This window comes from Lithobates pipiens, unplaced genomic scaffold (genome assembly GCF_037356315.1).
Source record: "Lithobates pipiens isolate NorthernLeopardFrog02 unplaced genomic scaffold, aLitPip1_a1.2 Scaffold_3, whole genome shotgun sequence".
Classification (NCBI taxonomy): Eukaryota; Metazoa; Chordata; class Amphibia; order Anura; family Ranidae; genus Lithobates; species Lithobates pipiens.
Window position 1 is genome coordinate 2,904,456 of NW_027507790.1, and position 27,090 is coordinate 2,931,545.

At 41.8% G+C, this 27,090-nt stretch overlaps 1 protein-coding gene across 3 annotated transcripts in view; it reads left to right on the top strand.

Moving 5' to 3' along the window:
• Window positions 1-27,090, top strand: part of PARP2 (poly(ADP-ribose) polymerase 2) — a 70,547-nt gene that overhangs the window by 20,000 nt on the left and 23,457 nt on the right. For 2 of the 3 annotated variants that reach the window (XM_077461151.1, XM_077461152.1), the window contains exons 4-7: window positions 8,366-8,572; window positions 15,562-15,675; window positions 15,965-16,035; window positions 17,535-17,585. In XM_077461151.1, the coding sequence (XP_077317277.1) occupies window positions 8,366-8,572; window positions 15,562-15,675; window positions 15,965-16,035; window positions 17,535-17,585 (443 nt within the window). The remainder of the gene's footprint in view (window positions 1-8,365; window positions 8,573-15,561; window positions 15,676-15,964; window positions 16,036-17,534; window positions 17,586-27,090) is intronic. The other variant, XM_077461153.1, reaches the window with a different exon arrangement.

Consider the following 27,090-nt stretch of genomic DNA (forward strand, 5'->3'; position numbering starts at 1 on the left):
AAAACATGGAGTATGCCAGGTAACCCAACTCTACAAGGGTAATAGCCTGAAATCATTTATAGAGTTGAGACAAGAATATGAGATACCAAATAAGGTGTTTTATAGCTATTTACAGATAAGACATGCTTTGGGTAAACAGTTTAACAACAGTACCCTGAATCGGAGTGAGATTCCCCTTCTCCAGAGAGTAATTAAAGCTGATTCCAATAAGGGGTTGATATCGCTGGTGTATTCGCAAACAATGGGGGAAAAAAGATAGAAATGAAAATTTGCTTTAAAAAAAATAAGATGGGAAGAGGATGTGGGAGAAATAACAGCAGAGCAATGGGCAAGGATTTTAGAGCTGCGACCATTAGTATCGGTTTCCCCTTCGAAGAAAAAAAAAAGAAAAAAAAAAAAAACATCTCATCTGTTCCTTCAATATAGAGCTTATTATACACCTAAGAAAATGCACATGCTTAGATGACAAGTGCCCCAGATGTACTGAGACGGGAGACCTTATGCACATGTTTTGGATAGTCCAAAGTTGCATCAGTATTGGACTATGATAGCAAAAATAATCAATACTACGTTTAGGGTGAGTCTTGATCTGGAACCCAGAACATGTGTACTGGGCTATATCAGAAAAGAGGCTGGACCAGCTTGTGCATTGATAGCGGTGGTAAGAAGCTTGTATCAGGCAAGAAAATTAGTGGCACAAAAATGGCAATCATCGACAGGAAGCAAAAAAACATTGTCCAGGTAGGTCTCCATCTCTCAAAGGTTGCCTACTCCTGCTCTAAAGCAACTGCACTTGCAAAGTACACAGTCGATTTGCCTTTAGTAAATCATCCCCAATGTGTGGTTATTGTACCACTGCAAGCTTGGGATTGCTCCCATATTAAGCTGCTCAGGGATGAGTCCAATGCCGGCATCCCTCACCACTAGTCTCTCACTCTGCCATTGCTGTAACTGGACGGAGCTTGTGCAGAGAATTTTTTGATCACTCCGTTATCAGAAGAGGTCTCTTCCCAAAGTTGATCCAGCAGCACTAGTTGAAGCACTGAAGCACTTCCTGGAAAAAACAAGGTTTTGGATAGAATGCTTGGAGATTCTTTCCAAAACTTTTGTTTTCTGCAGGAGGCTCATCTTTGCAACCTGCCATGGCAGTGTTTCTAGTTTGTCACTAGGGCTGCAACTAACAATAATTTTCATAATCAATTAGTTGGCTGATTATTGTTTTGATTAATTGGATAATAACCTTAAAGTGTGGGATATAATTTAGTTAATATGTAAAGTTTTTAAAAAGGCAATTTATTCTTAAATATCTATATGCGGTGGTAAATATAAATAGCCAACTATATGGTTAGGGAGCAAAATCTATAATCCACTGTAACAATGTAACAGAAGAGAGATATTGTGCAAAAAGAAAACTGCGCTGTATCCTATCCTCTTAAATATATCTGCGGCTCAAAGTGAGATATACACCAACAAATAAGTAAAAAATAGGAGCTGCGCTCTAAATAACTAACATATAACACAATAAAAAATATTACTTTATGAAGTGAATATCAACAAGTCCCATATGTGATCTATATGACAAAATGTGGGTGAGCCCTCAAAGCTTAGAAATCCTCCACGGTAGAAGAAGGGGGAATAAACCAAAACACACACAGTGCTGTAACTTCCTCCTGTTACTGTATTTAGTGATGTCTGACAATAGTGAATGCACCACCACAAAGGGTGCATGAGTGCCAGCTGTACAAGCTGTAAAGCTTGTAGCTAACACCCAGCCAGGGATTTTTTCCTCCAAGAACCACCAAGAATGGTAGATTGAACCTCATACAGCCTCCATACACCACTATCAGACTGATGATCTTGTAGATGGTCAGAGACCACACACAAAAGAGATATACTGTATATACTATTAAAGGATGAATCTGTTAAATATCATCAGACTCAGAGATCACATTTTTTACTAGGGCACTTTCACCCCCTTCCTGCCCAAGCCATTTTTCAGCTTTCAGCACTGTCACACTTTGAATAACAATTGCATCATACAACACTGTACATGACGTACATAGATTTTTAATAATTTTGCTCACACAAATAGAGCTTTCTTTTGGTGGTATTTAACCACATCAATACAGTGCACTTACACCCCCTTACTGACCAGACCAATTTTCAGCTTTCAGCGCTCTCACAGTTTGAATGACAATTACTCAGTCATGCAACACTGTACCCATATGAAACTTGCGTCCTTTTTTCCACACAAATAGAACTTTTTCTTTTAGTGGTATTTAACCACTTGCTTACTGGGCACTTAAACACCCTTCCTGACCAGACCAATTTTCAGCTTTTGGTGCTCTCACACTTTGAATGACAATTACTCAGTCATGCAACACTGTACCCAAATGAATTTTGTGTCCTTTTTTTCCCACAAATAGAGCTTTCTTTTGGTGGTATTTGATCACCTCTGGGGTTTTTATTTTTTGCACTATAAATGAAAAAAGACCGAAAATTTTGAAAAAAAACGCATATTTCTTTGTTTCTGTGATAAAATTTTGCAAATTATAATTTTTTTTTCATAAATTTTGGCCACAATTTATACTGCTACATATCTTTGGTAAAAATAACCCAAATTAGTGGATATTATTTGGTCTTTGTGAAAGTTAGAGAGTCTACAAGCTGTGGTGCGAATCGCACAAAATTGATCACATCTGATGTACTGGTGGCCTATCTCACTTCTTGTGACCCGAACAAGTCAGGAAAGTACAAATACCCCCCAAATGACCCCTTTTTGGAAAGTAGACATTCCAAGGTATTTACTAAGATGCATGGTGAGGTTTTTGATGTTGTCATCTTTTTCCCACAATTCTTTGCAAAATGAAGATTTATTTATTTATTTATTTATTTTTCACAAAACTTTCAATGTAATAGGTTATTTCTCTCACATGGCATGTGTATACCACAAATGACACCCCAAAATACGTTCTGCTACTCCTTCTGAGTATTACGATACCAAATGTGTGAGACTTTTACACAGCCTGGCCACATACAGAGGCCCAATATTGAAATAGCACCATCAGGCGTTCTAGGAGCATAAATTACACATTTCATTTCTCAACCACCTATTACATTTTTGAAGGCCCTGGAGCACCAGGACAATGGAAATGCCCACAAAGTGACCCCATTTTGGAAAGCTAACACCCCAAAGTATAATCTATGAGGCATAATGAGTCGTTTGAATGGTTCATTTTTTTTCCAGAAGTTTTGGGAAAATGTGGGAAAAAAATGAAAACGCATTTTTTTTACGCAAAGTTGTCCATTTATAAGATATTTCCAACACATAGCATGTACATAGCAAAAATGACACCCCAAAATACGTTCTACTACTCCTGAGTATAACGATACCAAATGTGTGAGACTTTTACACAGCCTGACCACATACAGAGGCCCAATATTGAAATGGCACCATCAGGCGTTCTAGGAGCATAAATTACACATCTTATTTCTCAACCACCTATTACAGTTTTGAAGGCCCTGGAGCACCAGGACAATGGAAATGCCCACAAAGTGACCCCACGTGGCACTGACGACACGTGGCACTGGAGGCAGATGGCACTGGAGGCAGATGGCACTGGAGGCAGATGGGGCTGGCAGATGTTCGCTGGCAGATGGGGCTGGCACTGGCAGATGGGGCTGGCACTGGCAGATGGTGCTGGCTATTTGCTCTGGCTAATTGCTCTGGCAAATGGGGCTGGCAGATGGCACTGCGGCTGGCAGGTGGCACTGGGGCTGGCGGCACTGGGGCTGACAGATGGCACTGGGGCTGACGGATGGCACTGGCAGGTGTCGCTGGCAGGTGGCACTGGCAGGTGGCACTGGGGCTGGCGGCACTGGGGCTGACGGATGGCCTGGCAGGTGGCGCTGGCAGGTGGCACTGGCAGGTGGCACTAGTGGTGGCAGGTGGCACTGGCGGCACTGGCACTGGGGCTGACGGATGGCGCTGGCAGGTGGCACTGGCGCTGGTGGCACTGACGGCACTGGGGCTGACGGCACTGGGGCTGACGGATGGCACTGGCAGGTGGCACTGGCAGGTGGCACTGGTGCTGGCAGGTGGCACTGGCAGGTGGCACTGGGGCGGACGGACGGCACTGGGGCGGACGGACGGCACTGGGGCTGACGGACGGCACTGGGGCTGACGGACGGCACTGGGGCTGACGGACGGCACTGGGGCTGACGGACGGCACTGGGGCTGACGGACGGCACTGGGGCTGACGGACGGCACTGGGGCGGACGGACGGCACTGGGGCTGGCGGGCGGCACTGGGGCTGGCGGGCGGCACTGGGGCTGACGGCAGGCGCTGGCAGGTGGCACTGGCAGATGGCACTGGGCTGACAGATGGCACTGGGGCTGACAGATGGCACTGGGGCTGGCACTGGGGCTGGCACTGGGGCTGACACTGGGGCTGACACTGGGGCTGACAGATCGCTCTCCCTCCTCACACGCTGTCTCTGTGTGAGGAGGGAGAGACACGGCAATGGGAGATGATCTCATATGTTTACATATGAGATCATCTCAGATTGGCAGGTGCGATCGCGCTGTGAACGGCCGCTTTGATTGGCCGTTCACGGCGATCTGTATTCGCCTGTCTCCGGGAGACACGGCAAATACAATACTTCCGCGATGCGCGCCCCCGGCGGCGCGCATTGCGGAAGTAAACACCAGGCCGTCCAGGGACGGCCAGGTGAAGGAAGCCGCCCGCTCTAAGGCCGTCATTCGGCCATAGGGCGGGTGGGAAGCGGTTAATCACTAGTGGGAAGCGGTTAATCACTAATCACTAGTTTTGTGCTATAAATAAAAAAACTAAAATTTTGTGAAAAAAATGCCTTTTTTCTTTGTTTCTGTCATAAAATGTTGCTAATTAGCCATTTTTCTTCATACATTTTGGCCAAAATTTATACTGCTACATATCTTTGGTAAAAATAACCCAGATTAGTATATATTATTTGATCTTTGTGAAAGTTAGAGAGTCTACAAACTATGATGCCAATCACTGAAAATTGATCATATCTGATCAGGCCTTCAGTACATCGGGTGTATCTCATTTCTTGAGACACTAACAAGTCAGGAAAGTACAAATACCCCCCAAATGACCCCTTTTTAGAAAGTAGACATTCCAAGGTATTAAGTAGCAAGTGAGTTTTTTTAAGTTGTCCTTTTTTCCCACAATTCTTTGCAAAATTTAAGTTTTTGTTTAATTTTTTTATTTTTTTCACAAAATTGTCATATTATCAGGTTATTTCTCACACACAGCATATGCATACAACAAATTACACCCCAAAATACATTCTGCTACTCTTCCCAAGTATGGCGATACCACATGTTTTACACAGCCTGGCCACATACAGAGGACCAAAATTGAAGTAGTACCTTCAGGCCCTAGAGCACCAGGACAATGGAATTGCCCACAAAATTACCCCATTTTGGAAAGCAAACACCCTAATCTCTGAGGCAGAAAGAGTCTTTTGAACGGTTAATTTTTTTTCCCAGAAGTTTTTGGAAAATGTGGGGAAAAAATGAAACCGCTTTTTTTTTTTTTTTTTCACAAAGTTGTCCATTTATAAGATAGTTCTAACACATAGCATGTATATAGCAAAAATTACACCCCAAAATACATTCTGCTACTCTTCCCGAGTATGGCGATACCATATGTGTGATACCTTTACACAGGCTGGCCATATAGGGAGGCCGAACATTGAAGTAGTACCTTCAGGCGAGCTAGGAGCATAAATTACACATCTCATTTCATTCCTGCCCATCACACTTTTGAAGGTCCTGGAGCACCAGGACAATGGAATTACCCACAAAATTACCCCATTTTGGAAAGCAAACACCCCAACATATATTCTATGAGGCATGGGCTGCAAATAGGTACTCGGGTACTCTGATGGACTGTGACAGGTACTCGGGTACTCTGATGGACTGTGACAGGTACTCGGGTACTCTGATGGCTTGGTGACAGGTACTCGGGTACTCTGATGGCTTGGTGACAGGTACTCGGGTACTCTGATGGGCTGGTGACAGGTACTCGGGTACTCTGATGGGCTGGTGACAGGTACTCGGGTACTCTGATGGGCTGGTGACAGGTACTCGGGTACTCTGATGGGCTGGTGACAGGTACTCGGGTACTCTGATGGGCTGGTGACAGGTACTCGGGTACTCTGATGGGCTGGTGACGGGTACTCGGGTACACTGATGGGCTGGTGACAGGTACTCGGGTACTCTGATGGGCTGGTGACAGGTACTCGGGTACTCTGATGGGCTGGTGACAGGTACTCGGGTACTCTGATGGGCTGGTGACAGGTACTCGGGTACTCTGATGGGCTGGTGACAGGTACTCGGGTACTCTGATGGGCTGGTGACAGGTACTCGGGTACTCTGATGGGCTGGTGACCGGTACTCGGGTACACTGATGGGCTGGTGACGGGTACTCGGGTACACTGATGGGCTGGTGACAGGTACTCGAGTACACTGATGGGCTGGTGACAGGTACTCGAGTACACTGATGGGCTGGAAACAGGTACTCGGGTACACTGATGGGCTGGTGACAGGTACTCGGGTACTCTGATGGGCTGATGACAAGTACTTGGGTACTCTGATTGCCTGGTGACAGGTAGTCTGATGGCCTGGTGACTGGTATTTGGGTACTCTGAAGGGCGGTGATAGGTACTCAGGTACTCATATGGACTGTGACAGGTACTCAGATGAACTTAGTTGACGATTAATCAATTTGTTATTTTGGCCCTATTTGCCAAACATTAGGAGTATAGACTGGTCTTGTGGGAAGGAACCATCCTTTCCTCCACATTGACTGATACAGTGATTTGAGAACCAGAGCTTCCTTCCTCCCTAACTTAGTTTTGACTTTCTATCTCCACAAAGAATGGTTCCTGTGTCTGTGCTGAGTTCAGTACTCTTTCTTTCCACCTGTAATTTGTCCTCTACCTTGCAGGCATTGCTCTGTTAAAAAGCTTACTCTCTCTGAGCATCAAAGAGGCTTCTCGGTCCTCAAGGCCATGTAACCTGTTGGAACTGGCTCCTGCTCTTTATTCAGTCAGTGGTCCACTCATATTGCAGAGGGTTTGTATCCCTGGCATTGTACTGTTTCTGCCTTAGGATAATCATTTAAAGTTTTTCCTATCCCTTAGTAGACACTTCTTTGGGAAGTCCCAATGGTCAGAGATTCAACATGTCCACTGTGTCCTTCAATGAGCATAAGAAAAAAATAGGATTATTTTGTACTCCTTGTAGAATCTTTTTCTCTGCATTCATTGAAGGGCACTGCATGCACACCTCTGGTTGTTACATGTGTGTAACCAGTTGTTCTAGTAACAAAGCAGTACATACCGTGTTTCCCCGAAAGTAAGACAGTGTCTTACTTTCTTTTTATCCCCAAAAGCCCCACTATGTCTTACTTTCGGGGTATGTCTTATATTGGAAAAAAATTGTCGAATTTTTTGTTTTAACCATAAAATTAACATTTATTAACAACCTGAACAGTATTGTATTCACCACAAAACAGTTTTATAAAAGGAAGTGCCAAGAATGTCTTGTTACAACATTGCATAACATGTAAAACAATGAAAAATGGTAAGAACGAACAGTGGAATACTGGAAGATAAAACAGATTTATGTGTGATACAGTACCACCTGCTGTATTTAATCCAGTGTGACACCTGCTGATACCCACTGGGTTACATACAGCAGATGATACCCCAGTATGCCAGTGTGTATGTTTTACTGATGTATGATTAATACTGTGTGCATTACCGTATTTTAAGCAGGAGGCGGCAGTGACAAGTGCAGTGGACGGCGCGGTGACGTATGGAGAGGGGGGCGGCTCAGGCGTGGGTAGGAGGCGGCGCTCATTAAGATCAGAGGGAAATGGCAGACGCGGCGACGTATGGAGAGGGGGACGGTGCGGACGTGTGCAGGAGGCGGCGCGCAGCTAGATGAGAGGGAGGCGGCAATACCCCCGTGTTTCCCCGAAAGTAAGACATATGTCTTACTTTCGGGGTACGGCTTATATTAGCCGACCCCTCTGAAACTCCCGATACGTCTTACAATCGGGGGTGTCTTACTATCGGGGAAACAGGGTAGCTAAGCTGTCTCTAGCAGTTGGGGGGTTTGGCCACCATCAGGGGCCAGTTCTTGTGCCTATTGTCTTACTCCTGAAAGTGGCGCTATAACCAACCATGTCTATCAATGAACATTGAGACAAGGATTTTATGGGAAGTACAAAGAAAATCCTGTGTGGTGGGTTTTTATTTATTTTTTATTTCTTTAATTATATCTTATTCATATAACCTTTTCTTTGCAGATTTTGTATGGGAGTGGCAGTCAGATGAAGATTACTGGGTGTCCTATGATGCCAAATCCTGCATCTTGCTAGAGTCTGCACTTCAGCATGATGGAAAACGTGTGTCTTTAAATCTGGGTGGAAAGCCTTACACAGTTGATCTGGGGGCTATGGTGCAGATAAATAGCCAGACTCAGCATGAACGAGAGATTCAACGCTGTTTATCTGGTAGGTGTGCAAGCCATGAAAATAAATGATCCACAAATAGGGTGGCGTTTGCAAATATAGGTGATACAGTTTATAGACCAATTATACAGTGGGGGAAAAAAGTATTTGAAAATAAAAATTTAAAACAAAGGTTGGGACTTTATATGAAGCACAGGGCGTATCAAGCTGAGTGCTTCCACCCCCAATTAATGAATTTGAGGATTGGGACTTTGTGTGAAGCATGCAACCAGGGAGATAACACCGCAAAAAAGTGTCTGGCGAGTACTGTACATGGTAAACTAGAACCAGAAACATTGCGTGAAGGCATAATGCACAACAACCATTCATAATCAAAGATAAACATTTATTGCATACAAGTTATCCAGTAACATATTGTAAACATTTATATATAAAAACAAACTCATTGTTGCGTGTCTCCACAGGATATTAGGCTGCATTCACACCTGAGCTTATTTTTTCCAAGCAGAGAATCGCGCGATTTTGCGGCGTCTTTTGCAGCATTTTTTTTAACGCGATTTGCTGCGTTATTTGCCGCGATTTTGTGCAGGGCAAAAGGTCACCAATGTTAAAAGAAGAAAACCGCTCAAATCTGCTCGATTCGAGCGACAAAAAAGGGTCCGGAACTTGTTTGAGCTTCAGGCGTTCGGCTTTAGGCGACATGTAGTGGAGATGTGAACCATCTCCATTGAGAATAATAGATTTTTTTTTCCCCTCTAGCGTTTTGTAGCTTCAGGCTTCAAGTTACAAAATGCTCAGGTGTGAATGGGCTCTTATAGGTTTGTATGTTTGCCCACTGACAGAGAAATGATCAGTCTATTATTTTAATGGTAGGTTTATTTTACCAGTGAGAGACAGATTTTTGGCTCCCAGGTGTCTTCTATACAGGTAATGAGCCTTTCCATAAAATGCACAGATGTGAACGTGACACATAGGAAACCATGTTAAATGGACTGTACTGTGTTTCTGCAAAACAGAAAATGCACTTAAAATGCATAGGTGTGAACAGAGCTTAAAACGTGTGCTCCTAATCTCAGATTCCAATCTCTCCACCATGGTCAAGACCAAAGAGCTGCCCAAGGATGTCAAGGACAAGATTGTAAGACCTACATAAGGCTGGAATGGGCTACAAGACCATCGCCAAGCAGCTTGGTGAGAGGGTGGCAATAGTTGGTGCAATTATTCACAAATGGAAGAAACACAAAATAGCTGTCAATTTCCCTCGGTCTGGGGCTCCAAGCAAGATCTCATGTTGTGGAGTTTCAGTGATCATGAGAACGATGAGGAATCAGCCCAGAACTGCACAGGAGAATCTTGTCATTGATCTCAAGGCAGCTGGGACCGTAGTCACCAACAAAACAATTGGTAACGCACTATGCCATGAAGGACTGAAATCCTGAAGTGCCCACAAGGAGTCCCTGCTCAAGAAAGCGCATGTACAGGGCTGTTTGAAGTTTGCTAATAAACATCTGAATGATTCAGAGGAGAACTGGGTGAAAGTGTTGTGGTCCGATGAGACCAAAATTGAGCTCTTTGGCATCAACTCAACTCTCCGTGTTTGGAGGAGGAGGAATGCTGCCTATGAATGAATGAAATACTTGTATAGCGCACAATGCGAACTGAATCGCCTCTAGGGGGTGACCTATGGGGGTGTTTTTCTGCTAAATGGACAGGACAAATTCACTGCATCAAAGGGACAATGGATGGGGCCCAAGTGCTGTCAAATCTTGGGTGAGAACCTCCTTCCCTCAGCCAGGGCATTAAAAATGGGTCGTGGATAGGTATTCCAGCATGATAATGACCCAAAACACACAGCCAAGGCAACAAAGGAGTGGCTCAAGAAGAAGCACATTAAGGTCCTGGAGTGGCCTAGCCAGTCTCCAGACCTTAATCCCATAGAAAATATGTGGAGGGAGCTGAAGTTTTTAGTTACCAAACGTCAGTTTCTAAACCTTAATGAGTTGGAGAGGATCTGCAAAGAGGAGTGGGACAAAATCCCTCCTGAGATGTGTGCCAACCTGGTGGCCAACTACAAGAAACGTCTGACCTGTGTGACAAGGGTTTTACCACCAAGTACTAAGTCATGTTTTGCGAAGGAGTCACATTTTTATTTCACTTCTTTAAAATGCAAATCAATTTCTACGTTTTTTGAAATGCGTTTTCTGGATATTTTGTTCTGTCTCTCACTGTTAAAATAGACCTATCATTACAATTATAGACTGATCATTTCTTTGTCAGTGGGCAAAAGTACAAAATCAGCAGGGGATCAAATCCTTTTTTTTTTTTTCCCCACACTGTACATGCATTTAGAAGCCTAGCCCGAGCTTCAAGATCTGCTAAGTACAAATTGAACAGACCATTTCCCAGTATTCTTTAATGTGCTGTTAAGCTTTAGGCTGGCAGTGGTAGTCAAGCCCTTTTTATTCCCAAATCAGAGGATAGAACTGACTTATCACACCAAGAGCTAGCAATTGTACTATTCAATTTGGAGTGTAATGGATGTGGACTCAGACCATTGGATCTTACAGATAACGTAAGTAAAGTACAAACAAGTGGCCACTGACCTCACCAATACTGGCATTTGCAGCAAGGAGTGCAGTAATTAAAGTGTTTACCCCAACATTTCATATTCCTAATATGTGCCTGCTATACCATGTACCCATATGAAAAAGTTTCCTGTTCTCATTGTATTTCTTCCTGTGTGAAATCCCTTGTATTCCTGTCAGTCCCTCCTGTTTTCCTATTAAAAACTGACCATGCTAAGCAGAAGAACACACCATGGTCAGTTCTCTCGATATGCTATGAACTTGGCCTTCTCTCCTCCAATGATCAGACTTGTCCTGACATGCGCACAGCCTTTCACTGGGAAGCTCAGTGTGCTGTTGCTTAGCCTCCCCCAGCTCTTGTGCAGCTGAGAACAAGGAATGTGATCACTTATAAAAAAAAAAAGGGGGGGGGGGGGAGTGTGTGTGTGTGTGTGTGTGTGTGTGTGTGTGTGTGTATATGTGTATATGTGTGTGTATGTATATATGTATATGTATATGTATATGTATATATATATATATATATATATATATATATATATATATATATATATATATATATATATATATATATATATATATATATATATATATATATAAAAATTTATAGCTATGCACAGATGTTTTGCCTTTCATTTCTATTTTAAACTGAATGGTTGGTTTGTTTTACAATGTGATTGTAAACAATCACTTTTAAAGCGGAGTTCCACCCAAAAGTGGAACTGCTGCTTTAAGCACTCCTTGCCCCCTTACATGCCACATTTGGCATGTAGTTTTGTGGGGGGGGGGATGGGTACTTAGTTTTGAGTGGGACTTCCTACTTCTGAGTATGGGCCACCTAGGCGACTCCTACTCTCCCCCCTAGGTGGCCCCCTCCCTTTCGGGAATCTTCTGGGACATGTCACAGGTCCCAGAAGATTGCCTGTCCACTCGGAGAGTGCAGCACAACTCACGCAAGCGCAGTGAGCGCCCGGCCGTGAAGCCATAAGCTGTCACAGCCAGGGGCCCACTGTTTTAATGGAGGTTCCACAGAGAGGAGCGAGGATCTTTGCGGCCGCATCGCTGGACCGTAGGACAGGTGATCGGCTGTTTGTTTAAAAGGCAGCTATGCATTTTGTAGCTGCTGACTTTTAATAAACAACAAAAAAGCCTGGAACTCCGCTTTGTGCTTTATGAAATTCAGTATTTGGGACATTTTTTTATTCTATCCAATTCAAAGCTAATGTCCAGGCAAACAGCTGCATACACGGATGAAACTGATATGTTAGAATGGTTTTACTAGCCAAAAAGAGATTTTTTTTCAGTTGTGAGATTGGGAGATTTATACAACTCTTCCACAAAGCACAGCCCTATCTGGCAGATGTGGGAGCTGGAAGAGACCAGCAGCACATTTATGCTTGCATGTCAAATTTCCCTATCGCGTTTGAGCAGCCCATGTGACTAAAGTCACACACGTGGGTGTATACACAATGGTTAAATGACAGCCCACTACCTCCCTTATTCTCCATGCCCACTAACAGGCTAAACACAATAGGGGTGCGCTATTACCTGCAGATTAATGGTGGCATCACCTCCCTCTTATTCTAAGAATCCACCCACACCCTGTTATTTCCACAAAATGATGAAGATTAATTTCAAATATATATTTGTATGACAATTTAAAACCATTGATTGATAGCCTTTGGAATAGGGAGTAAAAATAAATACGGTTTGTTTGTTTTATTTTATTTTGACCGACCAGCAGCAAAGGACTAGAAGCTCCTCCTGCTTATGTTTCCCTGCAGACAGGTTGGGAAATAATCTGGGTCATGTGACAGCTGTATATCGATTAGGGAAAAGGTGTGTGTGTGTGTGTGTGTGTGTGTTGTTTGTTTTGTTTTTTAAATAGTTAAAGTGCCATCATTAAACAGAGTATGTTCAGATCACTTGAAATAGTAAAGTGTTCTCAACATTTATCAACCAGCAAAAAAAAAATGTGACTGCGCTAAATATTAAATAGTATCCACAAATATATACAATATTAAGTAATCTACATGCTTGTGCTACAAAGTATCTCCACTAATTAGATATCCAAAAAACTTGCATTTAATCATCAAAATATAAAAATGTATAAATCAAACAGATGCATCTCCTATGTAAAATTATCATAAAAACTGTGCAATAATTTTAAAAAAAAGTCCATAAAAGTGCTTAAAATTCACTCCACCATAAAGTGAGTGTTTATCAAATTTTTTATTTTTTCTCAAAGTCTACACCACATGTCCTCCACCATAAGATTTCGACTACTCCCCCTCAAATATTAGTCCTTGTACATACGGTCAGACATTCCGACTGAAGATGTTCAATCGGACCGTGTTGTCGGATAATCCGACCGTGTGTGGGCTTCATCTGACTTTTTGCGTCGGAATGTCCGACCAACAAAGTTTGAGAGCTGGATATAAAATTTTCCAACAACATGATCCCATCGGACTCTTTCTGATCAGACAAAGTGCCACGCATGCTCAGATCAAATTCCTAGAGCAAAGCTATTGGCTGCTAGCCTGAACGTAGTCCCATCGTAACGAAATAACGTCATCACGTTGCGAACGATCTGATTTTCCGACAACTTTGTCCGACCTCTTTTTGATCAGCTTCTGGCTGACCCAGGTTACTGTTTTTTTTTTTTTTTTTTTTTTTTTTTTTTTTTTGTTTTTTTTCTTTCTGTCCAGAGTCATTCCCCCTCTGGCAGTGGCTTTATCCATCTGGAACATTGATATTATGTCGATCCTCAGTTTCACCCCTTGGTACTGTTAGCACGTTTACTATATTGTAGGAAGGGTAACTTCTATCATTCAGATTTAGCCATTGGCCCAGTGCTCTGTACGTCTGCCATACTATCTCTGTACTGCTTTTTCACAAACCTGAGGCATGTTTGGAAGAGGAGGAGGATACACTGGAGTCTGGCTTACGATTTTTCTGTTTGCCAGTGTTCAATCCTCCTGCAAGTGGCAGTATAACCTGACTGGTTCTGAATTCCTGCGACCCTTAATGGACTTCAAGAGATGACTTGTACATTAAGTGTAAATCCAATTTTATTGAAGTAAACGTAAAGGCAATTATTTTTTTTTATACGTTTTGGATACAGTGAAGAGGGATCAGAACACCTGTCAATTTTTATTGCTGTCTGTGTCCCAGTTAGACCGAGAGATACACCCTTTGTATTTGTCATTTTTACTGTTATACTTGAAAGTGCAAGTAAAGAAATTTTCACATTTTGTATTGTTCCCAGAACAGTAAGGCCCCTTTCACACTGGGGCGTTGACGGTAAAGTGCAGCTATTTTTACGGGGGGGTTTTGGCTGCTAGCGGGGCGGTTTTAACACCCGCTAGCAGGCGAAAAAGGGTTAAAATGACCTGCAAAGCGCCACTGCAGCAGCGCTTTGCTGGCAGTTTGGCAGGGGTGCCCATTCAGTTCTATGGGCAGGAGCAGTTAGGAGCTCCTTCACTGCTCCAAAGATGCTGCTGGCAGGACTCCTTATTTTTTATTTTTTTTTTTTTTTAGCGTTTTTCAGGCTTTCACACTGGAGAGACAGGAGAGGCTCTTTACAGGCGCTATTTTTAGCGTTGTAGCGCCTGTAAAGCACCTCAGTGTGAAAAGGGTGTTAAAGATAGGAAACCTTTCAATGGGGGCACTAAATCTGGTGACAACCAGGGATTCCCTCACTTTTAAGGAATTTCTGCCTCCTTTTTGTTTTTAATTTTCCACTGGAAGCAAAGGGAAATCTCCCCAATGGGACACAGATGACAGAAAAACTCGACAGGGTTATTACCCTCCCTTGCTCTATGTAGATGGGGGGGAAAAGCTGTGCCTTTTAGTTCTACTTTAATGTAATAATAAAACAGAGCTGTATTTAAAGTGGTGCTGCACATAAAAAAACAATCACCAAAATTCCTAAAAAAATAAATTTGGATTTTTTTTTAACTCGCCTCTAAATGCCTGTTGCTAGGGGGTCCCTTGTAGTCTGCCTCTTTCAGTGCCTGGGCTCTTGACGTCACTTCCCCTTGGTGCAGGAAGGGCTCAGCTCTGCCCCCTCCCTCCTGTCAGTCATCTGGGACACGTGACAGGTTCCAGGTGACTGCACGGCCAATCATGGCGCCGCTCGCACATGCGCAGTGGGTGTCCGGCTGTGAAGCCACAGCCGGGTGCCCACAGTTAGAATGCCGGCACCACCGAGCGGAGGGGGGACGAGTGGGGCTTTGCTCCCCTGCATCGCTGGACCATGGGACAGGCAAGTGTCCGATTATTAAGTCAGCAGCTGCAGTATTTGTAGCTGCTGACTTTTTTAACTTTTTTTTTTTTTTTTTTTTTTTGTTTAGGGGAACTCCTCTTTAAATACAGAGTTGCATTAAAACATTTATTTACCTTGACTTTTTAGCTTTCAATTAACTTTACTGTTGCTGTGTTGTATAGTTGCTGCAGATGAAGAAAGTGACCCGCCAAAACAAAATATCATTAATGGGCCAACTACTGCAAAACGTCCCCGAAAGAACAAAAGTGTGGAAACTGAAGAGGAGGACAGCAAAGGTAAATTAACTAATTTATTATATATATTATATATAAAACTTTAAAGAATGCTATCCCGCACTACCTATTATTATGGCCTGTATATAAAGATCAAATATGATGGATGGCTGCAAGCAACCAAACTGTTCCCACAATGTAAACGTAACAGTTATTCATTTATTTTAGGTTTATTATTTAATTCTTATTGGTGTATACAAATGAAGTTTAGGGGGACAACAAAAGTTAGAGCTTTACAGAGTGTTATTCTACATTTTGTTATCTCATATGTTAATTTCTTTCTGTTACACAGAACAAGTGAGAACTCTGGTGTTAAAAGGCAAAGCTCCAGTTGACCCTGAATGCTCCAAAAAAATTGGAAAGGTACATGTTGATGTTGAATTCTGTTTTTCTAGTAAAACTGATTATTTAAACGGATGTCTTCAAAGTCAAGAATGGAAGGCAGTGCCACTACATTTGGATACTCGTAATATATCTGTTTACATTCTTGCCTGCTCCGTTTGGTGTAATGATAGATTTCTACTTAAACTGAAAGACTTAAAGTGGAAGTAAACTCATTCATAAAACCGTTTCATTTCCGGCACATGCCGGAAATGTAATGCCGCATACACACGACCAATCATCTGTCGGAATAAACTCTGACGTTTTTTCTGACGGAGTTCCGCTGAAACTGTCTTGCCTACACACGATCACACCAAAGTCCGCGGTGATGTACAACACATACGATGGGACTAGAAAAAGGAAGTTCAGTAGCCAATAGCTTCTGTCTCATTCTTGCTTAAGAGCATGCGTCGTTTTTGGTCCTTCGGAACAGCATACAGACGAACGGTTTTCCCGATAGAAATTAATTCCTTCGGAAAGATTTAAAACGTGTTCTATTTCTAGGTCCGTCAGAATTTTTGAAAAAAAAGTCAGATGAGGCATACACACGATCGGAATATCCGAAGAAAAGATTCCGTCTGACTTTCTGCCGGAAAGTCCGACCGTGTGTACACGGCATAACACTCCCGTTAGTTGTGCTCTCAAACAAACTGACTCATCCAATGGCTGGTGTCATAACTGATCACATGTGCAGCATCATGGCATTTGTAGATTAGACAGAGGCAAAAATGGCTGAAAACAAAAGGAGGGTTCAATTACAATTTAAAGCAATATAAACTTGTTATACTTTCCTGTTTTTTGCACAGAGCAGCCCCGATACTCCTGTTTTTGGGTCCCCTGCAGCGCTCCTGGCTCCTCCTCTCCAGCCAGTGCCCCAATAGCAAGCCGCTTGCTCTGGAGGCACTTGTCTATGTTTGCTCCCCAGCCCTGCTCTATGCTTCCATAAGACACACAGAGCTGCAGCTTGGGCCCCCCCCCTCCATATTGGCTTACTGGCTGTAATTGACAGTAGCCTCAGTTTCAGCCAATGAGGAATGGCAGAGCTGCTGCTTTCCTGCGCATCACTGGATCAAGAGGGGCTCAGATAAGTATTAGGTGGGGCTGCACACAGAAGGCTTTTTACCTACATGCATAGAATGCATGCAGGTAAAAAAAAAAAACCTTGAACGTTTAAAACTACTTTACTATATAAAAATAAAATCAATAGGCAGTATACAGATGGCATAGCATTTTAAGGGTCTGATAACCTGATTCCAAATGTCTGGGAGTATATGATCTTGGCTAGGCTGTAGATGGGGCTTTTTTGTCCAGGGAAATCTTTAGGAAGCTTTGTTTGGTTGATAAAGTCGATGCTTCATTACATTAGTATTTGGTTATTCTGTCATTGTGTGTTCGATTTGCCTCCTGTTCCATGTTTCCTGCCGTGCTTGAGTAGCCGTGGCAATTACATTTTTATTGACCCCTGTATTTTTTTCTCCTAGGCTCATGTGTATTGTGAAGGAGATGATGTATATGATGTTATGTTAAACCAGGTGAGAACTGAGCTTTTTTATTAGTGTCATGCCATTCTGTATTTGTAATTCTGCTAAATTTACACTTAAAGCAGAGTTCCACCCAAAAGTGGAACCTCTGCTTAACTGACCGACTGTGACACCAAAATGGTGGCGTCGGCACCCAAAAATCAGCAGAAGTGCCAACATCACGAGCACCCTGGACAGGAAAGTGTCCTAATATTAAAAATCAGCAGCTATAGTATTTTTGCTTTTGTTTTTGTTTTGTTTTCTGTGATGGTGGAAGTCCGCTTTAAGATGTCGCTAGAGATTAAAAGCAGTGTCAGCTGTTGACTAATTTTGTTGAACAAATCCTTGACATATTATAAAATGGCAGTACAACGCATTTTTAGATTCCCAGCTTTTTTGCGTCTGTTAGTATTATCAGCAGTCAATTGATGTCTGATATGCATTCTGCATTCAATTTTATCAAATAGAAATTTTACACTTCGTCTTTACAGTTTTTTTATTTTATTTTTTTAATTTTTTTTTTTTTATATAATGTTTGCTTTTTCTTATTTGTATTCACTAGGTTTAAACTTTTTAAGTAATTGATGTCCCTTTTAAAGATTATTTGATGTGTTTATTGTTTAATCCTGACACTGTCAGGATATCTTTTTGTGGTAACAGGAAAGGTAATTCAGGACTTCTGTATTCTGTTTGGAGCACCACCTACCCATGTAATGTGATATCTTAGGCCGCGTACACACGGGCGGACTATCCGTCCAACTAAGTCCGTCAGACAATTCGACAGACAGTCCGTCCTACTTTTGAATGAACGGACTTGACCACACACGACGAACAGACAGTCCGCTGAAAGCTTGCGCGATGACGTGTACGGCACGTACGACGGGACTAGAAATACGACGTCCAATACACTGCAATGCAACCTTCGGCCGTGTAAATCCTTTCTGAGCATACGCCATACTTAGTCCGTCGAACTAGCCTACTCACGAGCGGACTGTCCGCTGAAACCAAGTTTGGACGGACAATATTACGGAAATTCCGAAAGACTTAGTCCGCCAGACTGTCCGCTGAAAAAGTCCGCTGAAGCCCACACACGAGCGGATTGTCCGCTGAAACACGTTTCAGCGGACCAAGTCCGTCAGACAGTCCGCCCGTGTGTACGCGGCCTTAGGGTTAGATGAGTATGCTCTTGTTTCACAATCAAGCATATTTCAGAACTTTCTAATTATTTCCTACCGTATCCTATCAGAAGAAAGGGCAGCTATCAGTCTGCATATATTCAGAGCCCATCTCCTCTATGGCTGGAGCAGGGCAGACTACTGGGACTGTGTGGTTCAATTTCTGGGTTAAATGGAAGCTACTGTTACAATTCTATAGCATACAAAGAGAGGCACCAGGCATAACAAGGAAATATTTTATTTATTCATCTTTGTAGTAGTGGCACTTTGTGTTTTTTGTAATTGTAGGTTGCTCCGTGGCCTAGTTAAAAAAAAAATGAAATCTGTTTAACCACTTCCCACCCGGCCAATGCACATATACGGCCGGGTGGGAGCCGTCTACTTCTGATAGGACGTTCAGGAACGTCCATCAGAAGGAGCGGGATCGCGCGCGCGCGTGCGTGCCCGCGCAGCGGTGCAATCCCGATGCGCCCGTGTCACCCGGACACGGCGCATCTCAGATCGGCAGGAGGGCTCTGTGATTGGCCCTCCTGATCACGTGACGGCCGTGTCCAATCACGGCCGTCATGTGATGTAAACAAACAGCCGGTTGCTAGGCAATCGGCTCCTCCTCTCCTCACACAGAAGTCATCGCTGAGGAGAGGAGAGCAGATCGCTGCAGCCGGCTGATGATCAGTGAGTATGCGCTGTTTTTTACAGCTTTTTACTCACTGATCACCAGTCTAGTGTACACACAAATCACCACACAGTAAACACACTACACAGTATAAACACATGTCCCCAAAACATAATGTCCCCAAATAATAAAAACACATATCCCTAATAATAAAAACATGTCCCCCACATATGTCCCACTAAAATCACATGTCCCAATGATTACCTGCACACATATGTACGTGATCACCTGCACACATATGTACATGATCATTTGCGTCCATATGTCCGTGATCACACAAACCAATTATTATACACTTAACGGAATTCTTTTTACCAAAAACATGTAGCAGAATACATTTTGGCTTAAATTTATGACAAAATTTGATTTTATTGGATTTCTTTTAAAATAGAAAAAAGAAAATATTGTTTTTTTTTCAAAATTTCTGCTTTTTTTGCGCTTATATCGCAAAAAATAAAAAACGGAGTTGTGAATAAATACCACCAAAATAAAGCTCTATTTGTGCGAACAAAATGATAAAAATTTCATTTGGGTACAGTGTAGCATGACTGCGCAATTGTCACTGAAAGCGCTAGAGTGATGAAAGCTGAAAATTGGGCTGGGAAGGAAGGGGGCGAAAGTGCCCTGTATTGAAGTGGTTAAGGAGGTGATACAATGTGTTATTTCAGTCCTGGTTAAGGCCTCTTGCACGCTGCAGCATGAAAAAGCTCAGTACAGCTTTTCTTTTTACTGAGCTAAAATAGAGCCCATTAATTGTAATGTACCTATGCGTACAGGAGCGTAAACTAGCACTGTGCATTCTTCAGTAAAAACAAATAGAAAAATCAGCTTTTTTGGTCAGTAATTTACGCCTTGTGCACACAAATGCCCATTTACATATTGTGCAGGGCGAGAATGCGAGAATACGCGGAAATACGTGCAAATACATACAAAAAGAAACGTCTGAAAAAGTAGATGCAGGAGTATCATGTGCAATAGGGCTAAGTTGTCAATTTTTAGTTCCACATCAGTATGCAATAAAGATCAGTTTAGACTTTACAGGGTAAATTCTTTTACAGTAATTTTATAATTGCAATATTATATATCCTCTAAACAATGTTCTTCTAAAAGAAATATCCGGTCTTTGAGTGTACGCATACTGTATGTTTGCTTCCAGACTCTTTCTCATTGAAACTCCCAACACTCTTGCCTGAGCAGAGCACTCCTTTGACTCTCAGTTTGTGTGTGTAAATATGATTTTTTTTTTTTTTTCAGTAAAACTGTAAAGGAACTTGACACATATGTGAAAAGCTGTCCGGAACTGTACCCTCCTTTTCAAGGAGTTAAAGTGATACTAAAGGGGGAAAAAAAATGGCAAACGTGTTAGTCTTACCTGCCCTGTGCACTGGTTTTTGCACAGAGCAGCCTCGATCTCCCACTTCTCCGGTCCCACACTGGCTCCCTGGGCTCTCTCTCCCCTGCTCAGTGCCCCCACAGCAAACCACTCGCTATAGGGGCACGTGTGCTTTCTCACTCCTGGGCCCCGCTCTGTGCGTCCATTGACAAATGGCCACGTTCTGAGCCATGTGCTGTTTGTCAATGGACACACACATCACATTGTGATGCAATACATTTTAAATGTCACCTCTGACTCAAATGCATGGTGTGATGCATTACGTTGAAAGAAAAATGCTGCATGTCTATACATACAAAAAGTATGTTCTAGTGCATTGGCAGATTATTTGTTTGAATGGCCTTTCTTAACACAACTCACAAGAATGACAATGTGTTAATATGACCTTTATGCCCTGTACACACGATAGGATTTTCTGACAACCAAAACATGGATTTTTTTTCCGAAGGATGTTGGCTCAAACTTGTCTTGCATACACACGGTCACAAAAATGTTGTTGGAAATTCAGAACGTCAAGAACGCGGTGACGTACAACACGTATGACGAGCTGAGAAAAATTAAGTTCAATAGCCAGTGTTGCTCTTCTGCTTGATTCCGAGCACGCATGGACTTTTGTGCATCAGACTTCTGTACACCTGATCGGAAATTTCCGACAAGTTTCGTTGTCGGAAAATTTGAGAACCTCCTGTCAAACATTTGTTAGAGGAAATTCCGACAACAAATGTTCTGTGGAGCATACACAACAAGCTCACATCCAACATTTGTTGGCGGAAAATCCTATTGTGTGTACAGGGCATTATAGATTTTTACCTGTGTTTTCAAGGTAAAATGAAGAAAAATGCATTTGTTTTTCCTTAGACTGACGAGTGGGGAAAAAAAAAAACTGGTGTTACTGAAGATAATAATGGTAGCTTTAGTGTTTATTTTTTTTGTTTTTGATTGCCATTTATCCCAACACTGTTTCTGATCAAAGATTTTTACAAATAAAATAAAAAGGATAACCTTTTCTTTTAACCACTTCCCGACCGGCGCACGCCGATGTACATTGGCAGAATGGCACGGGCAGGCATATTGGCGTACATGTACGTCCAATCTTAAATGCCGCCCTGCCATCGTGAGCGCGCCGGCGCGCTCGCATACCGGCCGGGACCCCCGTGAGTCCAGTCGCGGGTCCCATGGACTCGAACGCCGCGGGCATACCCACGATCATCTCACGGGGCGGCTGAACTGGGAGATGCCGTTGTAAACATCATCTCCCCGTTCTGCCTACCAACAAGTGACGCTGATGTCTGCTCCATGTGATTGGAGCAGAGATCAGTGTTCACTAAAAGAAAGTCCAGCCCCCAACAGTTAGTAACACGCCCCTATCGGCCTAAACTGAGGGGAAAATTTTTTTTATATATATTTTGGGGGGATATCTATTATAACAAAAAGTAAAAAATAAGTTTTTTTCAAAATTGTTGCTCTATTTCTGTTTGTAGCACAAAAAATAAAAACCGCAGGGGTGATCAAATACCAAAAGAAAGCTCTATTTGTGGGAAAAAAAGGACGTCAATTTTGTTTGGGAGCCACGTCGCACAACCGCGCAATTGTCAGTTAAAACTACGCAGTGCCGAATCACAAAAAGTGGTCTGGTCTTAAGCCGGCAAAATGGTCCGTTTGTAAGTGGTGGTTAAGCTTTTTTGTTATGCTCAACTGTTCCTGGAAGATAAGGGAAAGCATTTAACTCACTCCCCACCTTCCCACTTGACAGTGCTGGTCTTTATTGACTGGCTACAATGCCTGCACAGAGCAGCAGTGGGGAAATGGGCATGTATGAAACTGCCTTTGATAAAGCAATTAAGAATACAGTAATACCCTCAAACTGAAATTTTGGATATAATTATATAAATTTTTTGTATGGAAACTTTCTAATACCAACATATTTTTTTTTTTTTTTACATTTTTTTTATATATTATCTGAGACACATTTTTCGTACCTATTCTAAGTATGTTCCCGTTTTGTTAAGAATTGTTGTAAGCTTCTTTTTGTTGCTCATTTTACATAAAGCAAAAATAGCAAGGGGGCACCACACCATAATGGCAATAGGGAGATCAGCTGAAAATAGGCTTGAATAGAAAAAGATGTTATAATTTTCAGATGACCATTTTAAGACTAGATTTACAAGGTTGGTGCCTGAAGGTGGCAAATCCAACCCCAGTGAGGCAGCTCTCAGTTTTTACATGATGTCATCCTGGAGTCACATTAAAAGGCTCATAGAAGCTTACGTAGGGACTTCTAGTTTGATATGCATGGCATATTGCATGGTGAACAGTGAGTGTTAATTTGGTTGTGTGATCACCAACAGGAAGGGATAACCAGACACTATGAACATCACCGCCATGGTGAAGAATACCAATACCAACTACAAGAGCATTTCCATCAACCTTCCCTGCAGTACCATTCTAGGCACTCCATGCCTGATTATAATGTTCAACCTAATCTTCAGGTTCAAGTTTTAGATCTTCCTCCACCTGAGACATTTGAAAATGAAACTGTTGACCTAAGACAATCCCCTGATTATCCAAATGAAGTACCCACCCACAGTTTTCTGGAAATTGATAATACAGAAGTGCAAACTTCTTACTCCCAAAGGAAGTCTACAGTTTGGGATTTCTTTCATCTAAAAGACCCCAGTATTGGCATAAGAAATGCCACAAGTGCCTTTTGTAACCTGTGCACTAGAGAGGTGAAACGGGGGTCCACTCCAGGAAGACTGGGAACCACGGCCATGCGCAACCACCTGGCCAAGCATCACCAAAGGGAGTGGGCAGCGACTGGCACTACAGGCACAATAACTGCACCTTCCGCACCAGCTACCTCCCATTGCCACTATCCAGTGGCCTCCACCTCCCGAACAATCCCTCAGGAACCAGGATTACCACTTTTGCACTCAGTGCTTGACGTCTGTTACTGTTTTTTTGCTACTGTCTGTACTCTGTGTGGGGCAATGATATCACGGGGAGAAACTGTCAGTGCCAACAGAGAATATCTGATGCTGCAGCATATGCAATCTTCCCACAGCAGCATTTTGCGGGTGTCACTCAGTGAAATGCAGGGAGCAGGTGGTGCAGATGATAACAGCAGTTCTTCTTTATGAAGATTTTCCAGTTAAATAATGTGCATTGCATAGAGTATATCCTTGTCCCCTGACAGTACTTATTTAATATATTTTTATTTTATTCATATAATGTAAATGGGTTGTTTAAAACTGTTAAGGTTGCTTTATAGAAACTTTTATTAGTAAATACGCTTTATCAAATAGACAAGTATGTCGGGAGTATTAAAATATTTTTTTATTTTAAGTACATACTCTACAGGGCAGGGATTATTAAACACATAGGAGCATTGGAAAGGCTCTTTATTGATCATATGAATTTCCTGTTTGAGAACCCTTATTGCCAGAGAGTTATTGCTCCCTGCATAGATGAGAGCAGTTTGTCACTGTACAATAGACCTACTAAACAGCAGGTCTGGTATCACTGGAGATGGACAAGATTTATTTTTCTTTAGGGGGTGTATGCATGTTTAAACGCTGGGCATCTCCTACTCATTAAATAACTTGAGCGGTATGTATCTCAAAAGTAGAGAGTTTATTAGAAAACATGCCTGTTTTAATGAATGTGTTAAAAATGTTATGTTTCGCGATATTTGGCACATAAATTTAGTGTTTTTTGGTTTATCGCCATTATTTTTTTCACAGGCTAACATTGCACCAGAGGAAGATTGATTTATGAATGAATGTGCACAGAAATGTTGTAAAACTATGAAAACATTGTTAGTGTGCCTTCAATTTTCCTCTACTGCAATGTATCCTATTATTTACCATCCTGAGCTAATGGCATATTTCACACTCATGCATTGTTTTCTTACTGGCCACCTCAATGTTATTTTGTACATTCCTAAAATATTTGCTGTCTATATAATGAGATAAATAATGAATGTGTGAGTTTTTTTAATTGACTTTAAAGAGTTATAAATTTTGTTTATGGTATTTAACACAAATTTTATGTTTTACCTTGATGAAGCCATTCTTTTTTATTATCGCATGCAATATTTAAAGAATAACCAATATTCGTTGTTTGAATTGACCTTTTGTATTAGGAAATGATGAACATTACATAAGCACATAATTCATGATTCAGTTTGAAATTTCCAGTATTTTAATTATTCATATATATGGGTCTTACTGACAACCATGTAATTTTAGTGTTTGCTGCAATTTACCAATTTTTCCAGCAGATGGTGCTGTAGGTGAAAAGTGTATTTGTATTAATATTATAATAATCCTGATAGTGTTCACCCACTAATATGGTCCTCTAAATTTTTATCTTAAAATATAAATAAAATTTTTGATCTAGGGTATGTATTTATATTTTTACCATAACTATTCAGGCATTAGAAACAGAATTTAATGTTTAAAATGTTATATCCTTGAACAAGGTGTTCGTGTGTGCTACCTTGGCTTACTAGCATTGGGCCTGATGTATGAAGTGTGTGCTGTATAAACATTTCTTGTTGATTGCTATGAGCAATCAGCTTCCAACTGTTATATCTGTAGTCTAGATCAGAACATGAAACAAGGTTCCGATTGGTTGTTTGCAACAAAATATTTGCTGTTGGCTTACTTTCCATACACCAATTCAGTTTTTATGATAAAGTCAGAGGAATTCATTAGGATCTTTAAAAAAGAATTATAGGTACAGTATGTGCACCTTCTAATTCCCTTTCTGGCATGTAATATGTACACTTATATACAGTATGTATTTTAGTTAAAGTAGCCCTTTGGAAAAGTTATTGGTGTGTTTTAAGAGAAGAATAGTTGCCCTAAATCTTAGCTACCATGTTTGTAAAATAAGTAGCATAGATATAGTTTTCTAAGCCCTTGTGTACCTTATGACCGTACAGTGGCTGTATAACTGTTCATAAATATTTATGCTATAATTTACCTGCTTCAACCAAAAACCTTTTAGTTTTAAATAGTATCAGGACGAGTTGAAACCTCTAACAGGTTTTGATTTCTGTAACCTGGTAGAGGGACTCTGTGATAAAATCAAATCCTAGAATATGTCCCCGCCCATACTGCCAAATGTTACTCTGATGACTGACTCTTCCAGGAGTGTTGGTCCCCTGCAGCCTTCAGAGGGTTTTCCCACTGACCTCTGTGCATAGGACTCCGTAGTGGCATAGGGTTTGGCAGGAAGAACCACTGAGCCCTATGAGGTCCAATAGTTTCACTCTGACAGTTATTGAAGAAAGTTCAGAGCAGGATTCCTGTTCTACGGAGTGGCGTTTGGCAGAGTGAGCCGTGGGAAAGATAAACTTTTATTGTGTTTTGCAGAACATATTTTGAGACAATGTGATTTTAGATATAGAGTAGCTTTAAAAAGATTTTTCTGTGTTGTTAAATGCTGCCTTCGTCTCCATAGATGAGATTTCTTTAAAAAAAAAAATTTGGCCGATTCGTATGCCTTAAAGTGGTATTAAACCCAAAAGCAGCGTACCAATTCTTAGATGTGATGGTTGCATTAGATTTCTTTTTTAGTCTTTCTTTCCAGCCAATAAGTTTGTTGTTTTACAAAAGAACACATTCTCCAGCACAAGCGCTCCACAGAATGTTATCAGTTGCAGGGAAGAGACATTTACTTAGCACTGACAAGATGCTTACAATCATCTGCTTTTTTTTATTCATGTAAAACCTTTATCCCAAAATGAAAGAAAATATAAAACATATAAAGTTTGGCTTCAATTTGTTACTTTGTCACTGTATATAAATCTGCTAGTGCATTGAACACTCTCGTTCCCCCCCCACCCCCACCCCAGACTGACAATGCTGCTCTCCAAATATCAAGAGTGGAGGCACTCTAATACAGCAGGTGTGTTACTGACCAGATCAAATAATAAAAACAGTGTAGCGCTTCAATAATAATAAGTGTAATCAACACAAATTATAAAAATAATAATAGCAAAACAAAAATCGCACAAAACTGAATGCCTGAAAGTAAAAGTCCAACATAAGGCACTCATTCCACTATGTTGATGGCATAGGAGTGGCCAAACCGTCACATGGAAGGAAAATGGTGTACTGGACGAATATGTTCATGCAGGTAGACTTGATTGTAAACATCAGTGAATAGTAGATAAATACTTCTTACCGGAACAGTTGGACTCACACAGTCATATGACGGCTGAGTCTGGAAGGCTTGGGGTCACAGTCAAGGACCAAGGAGTGT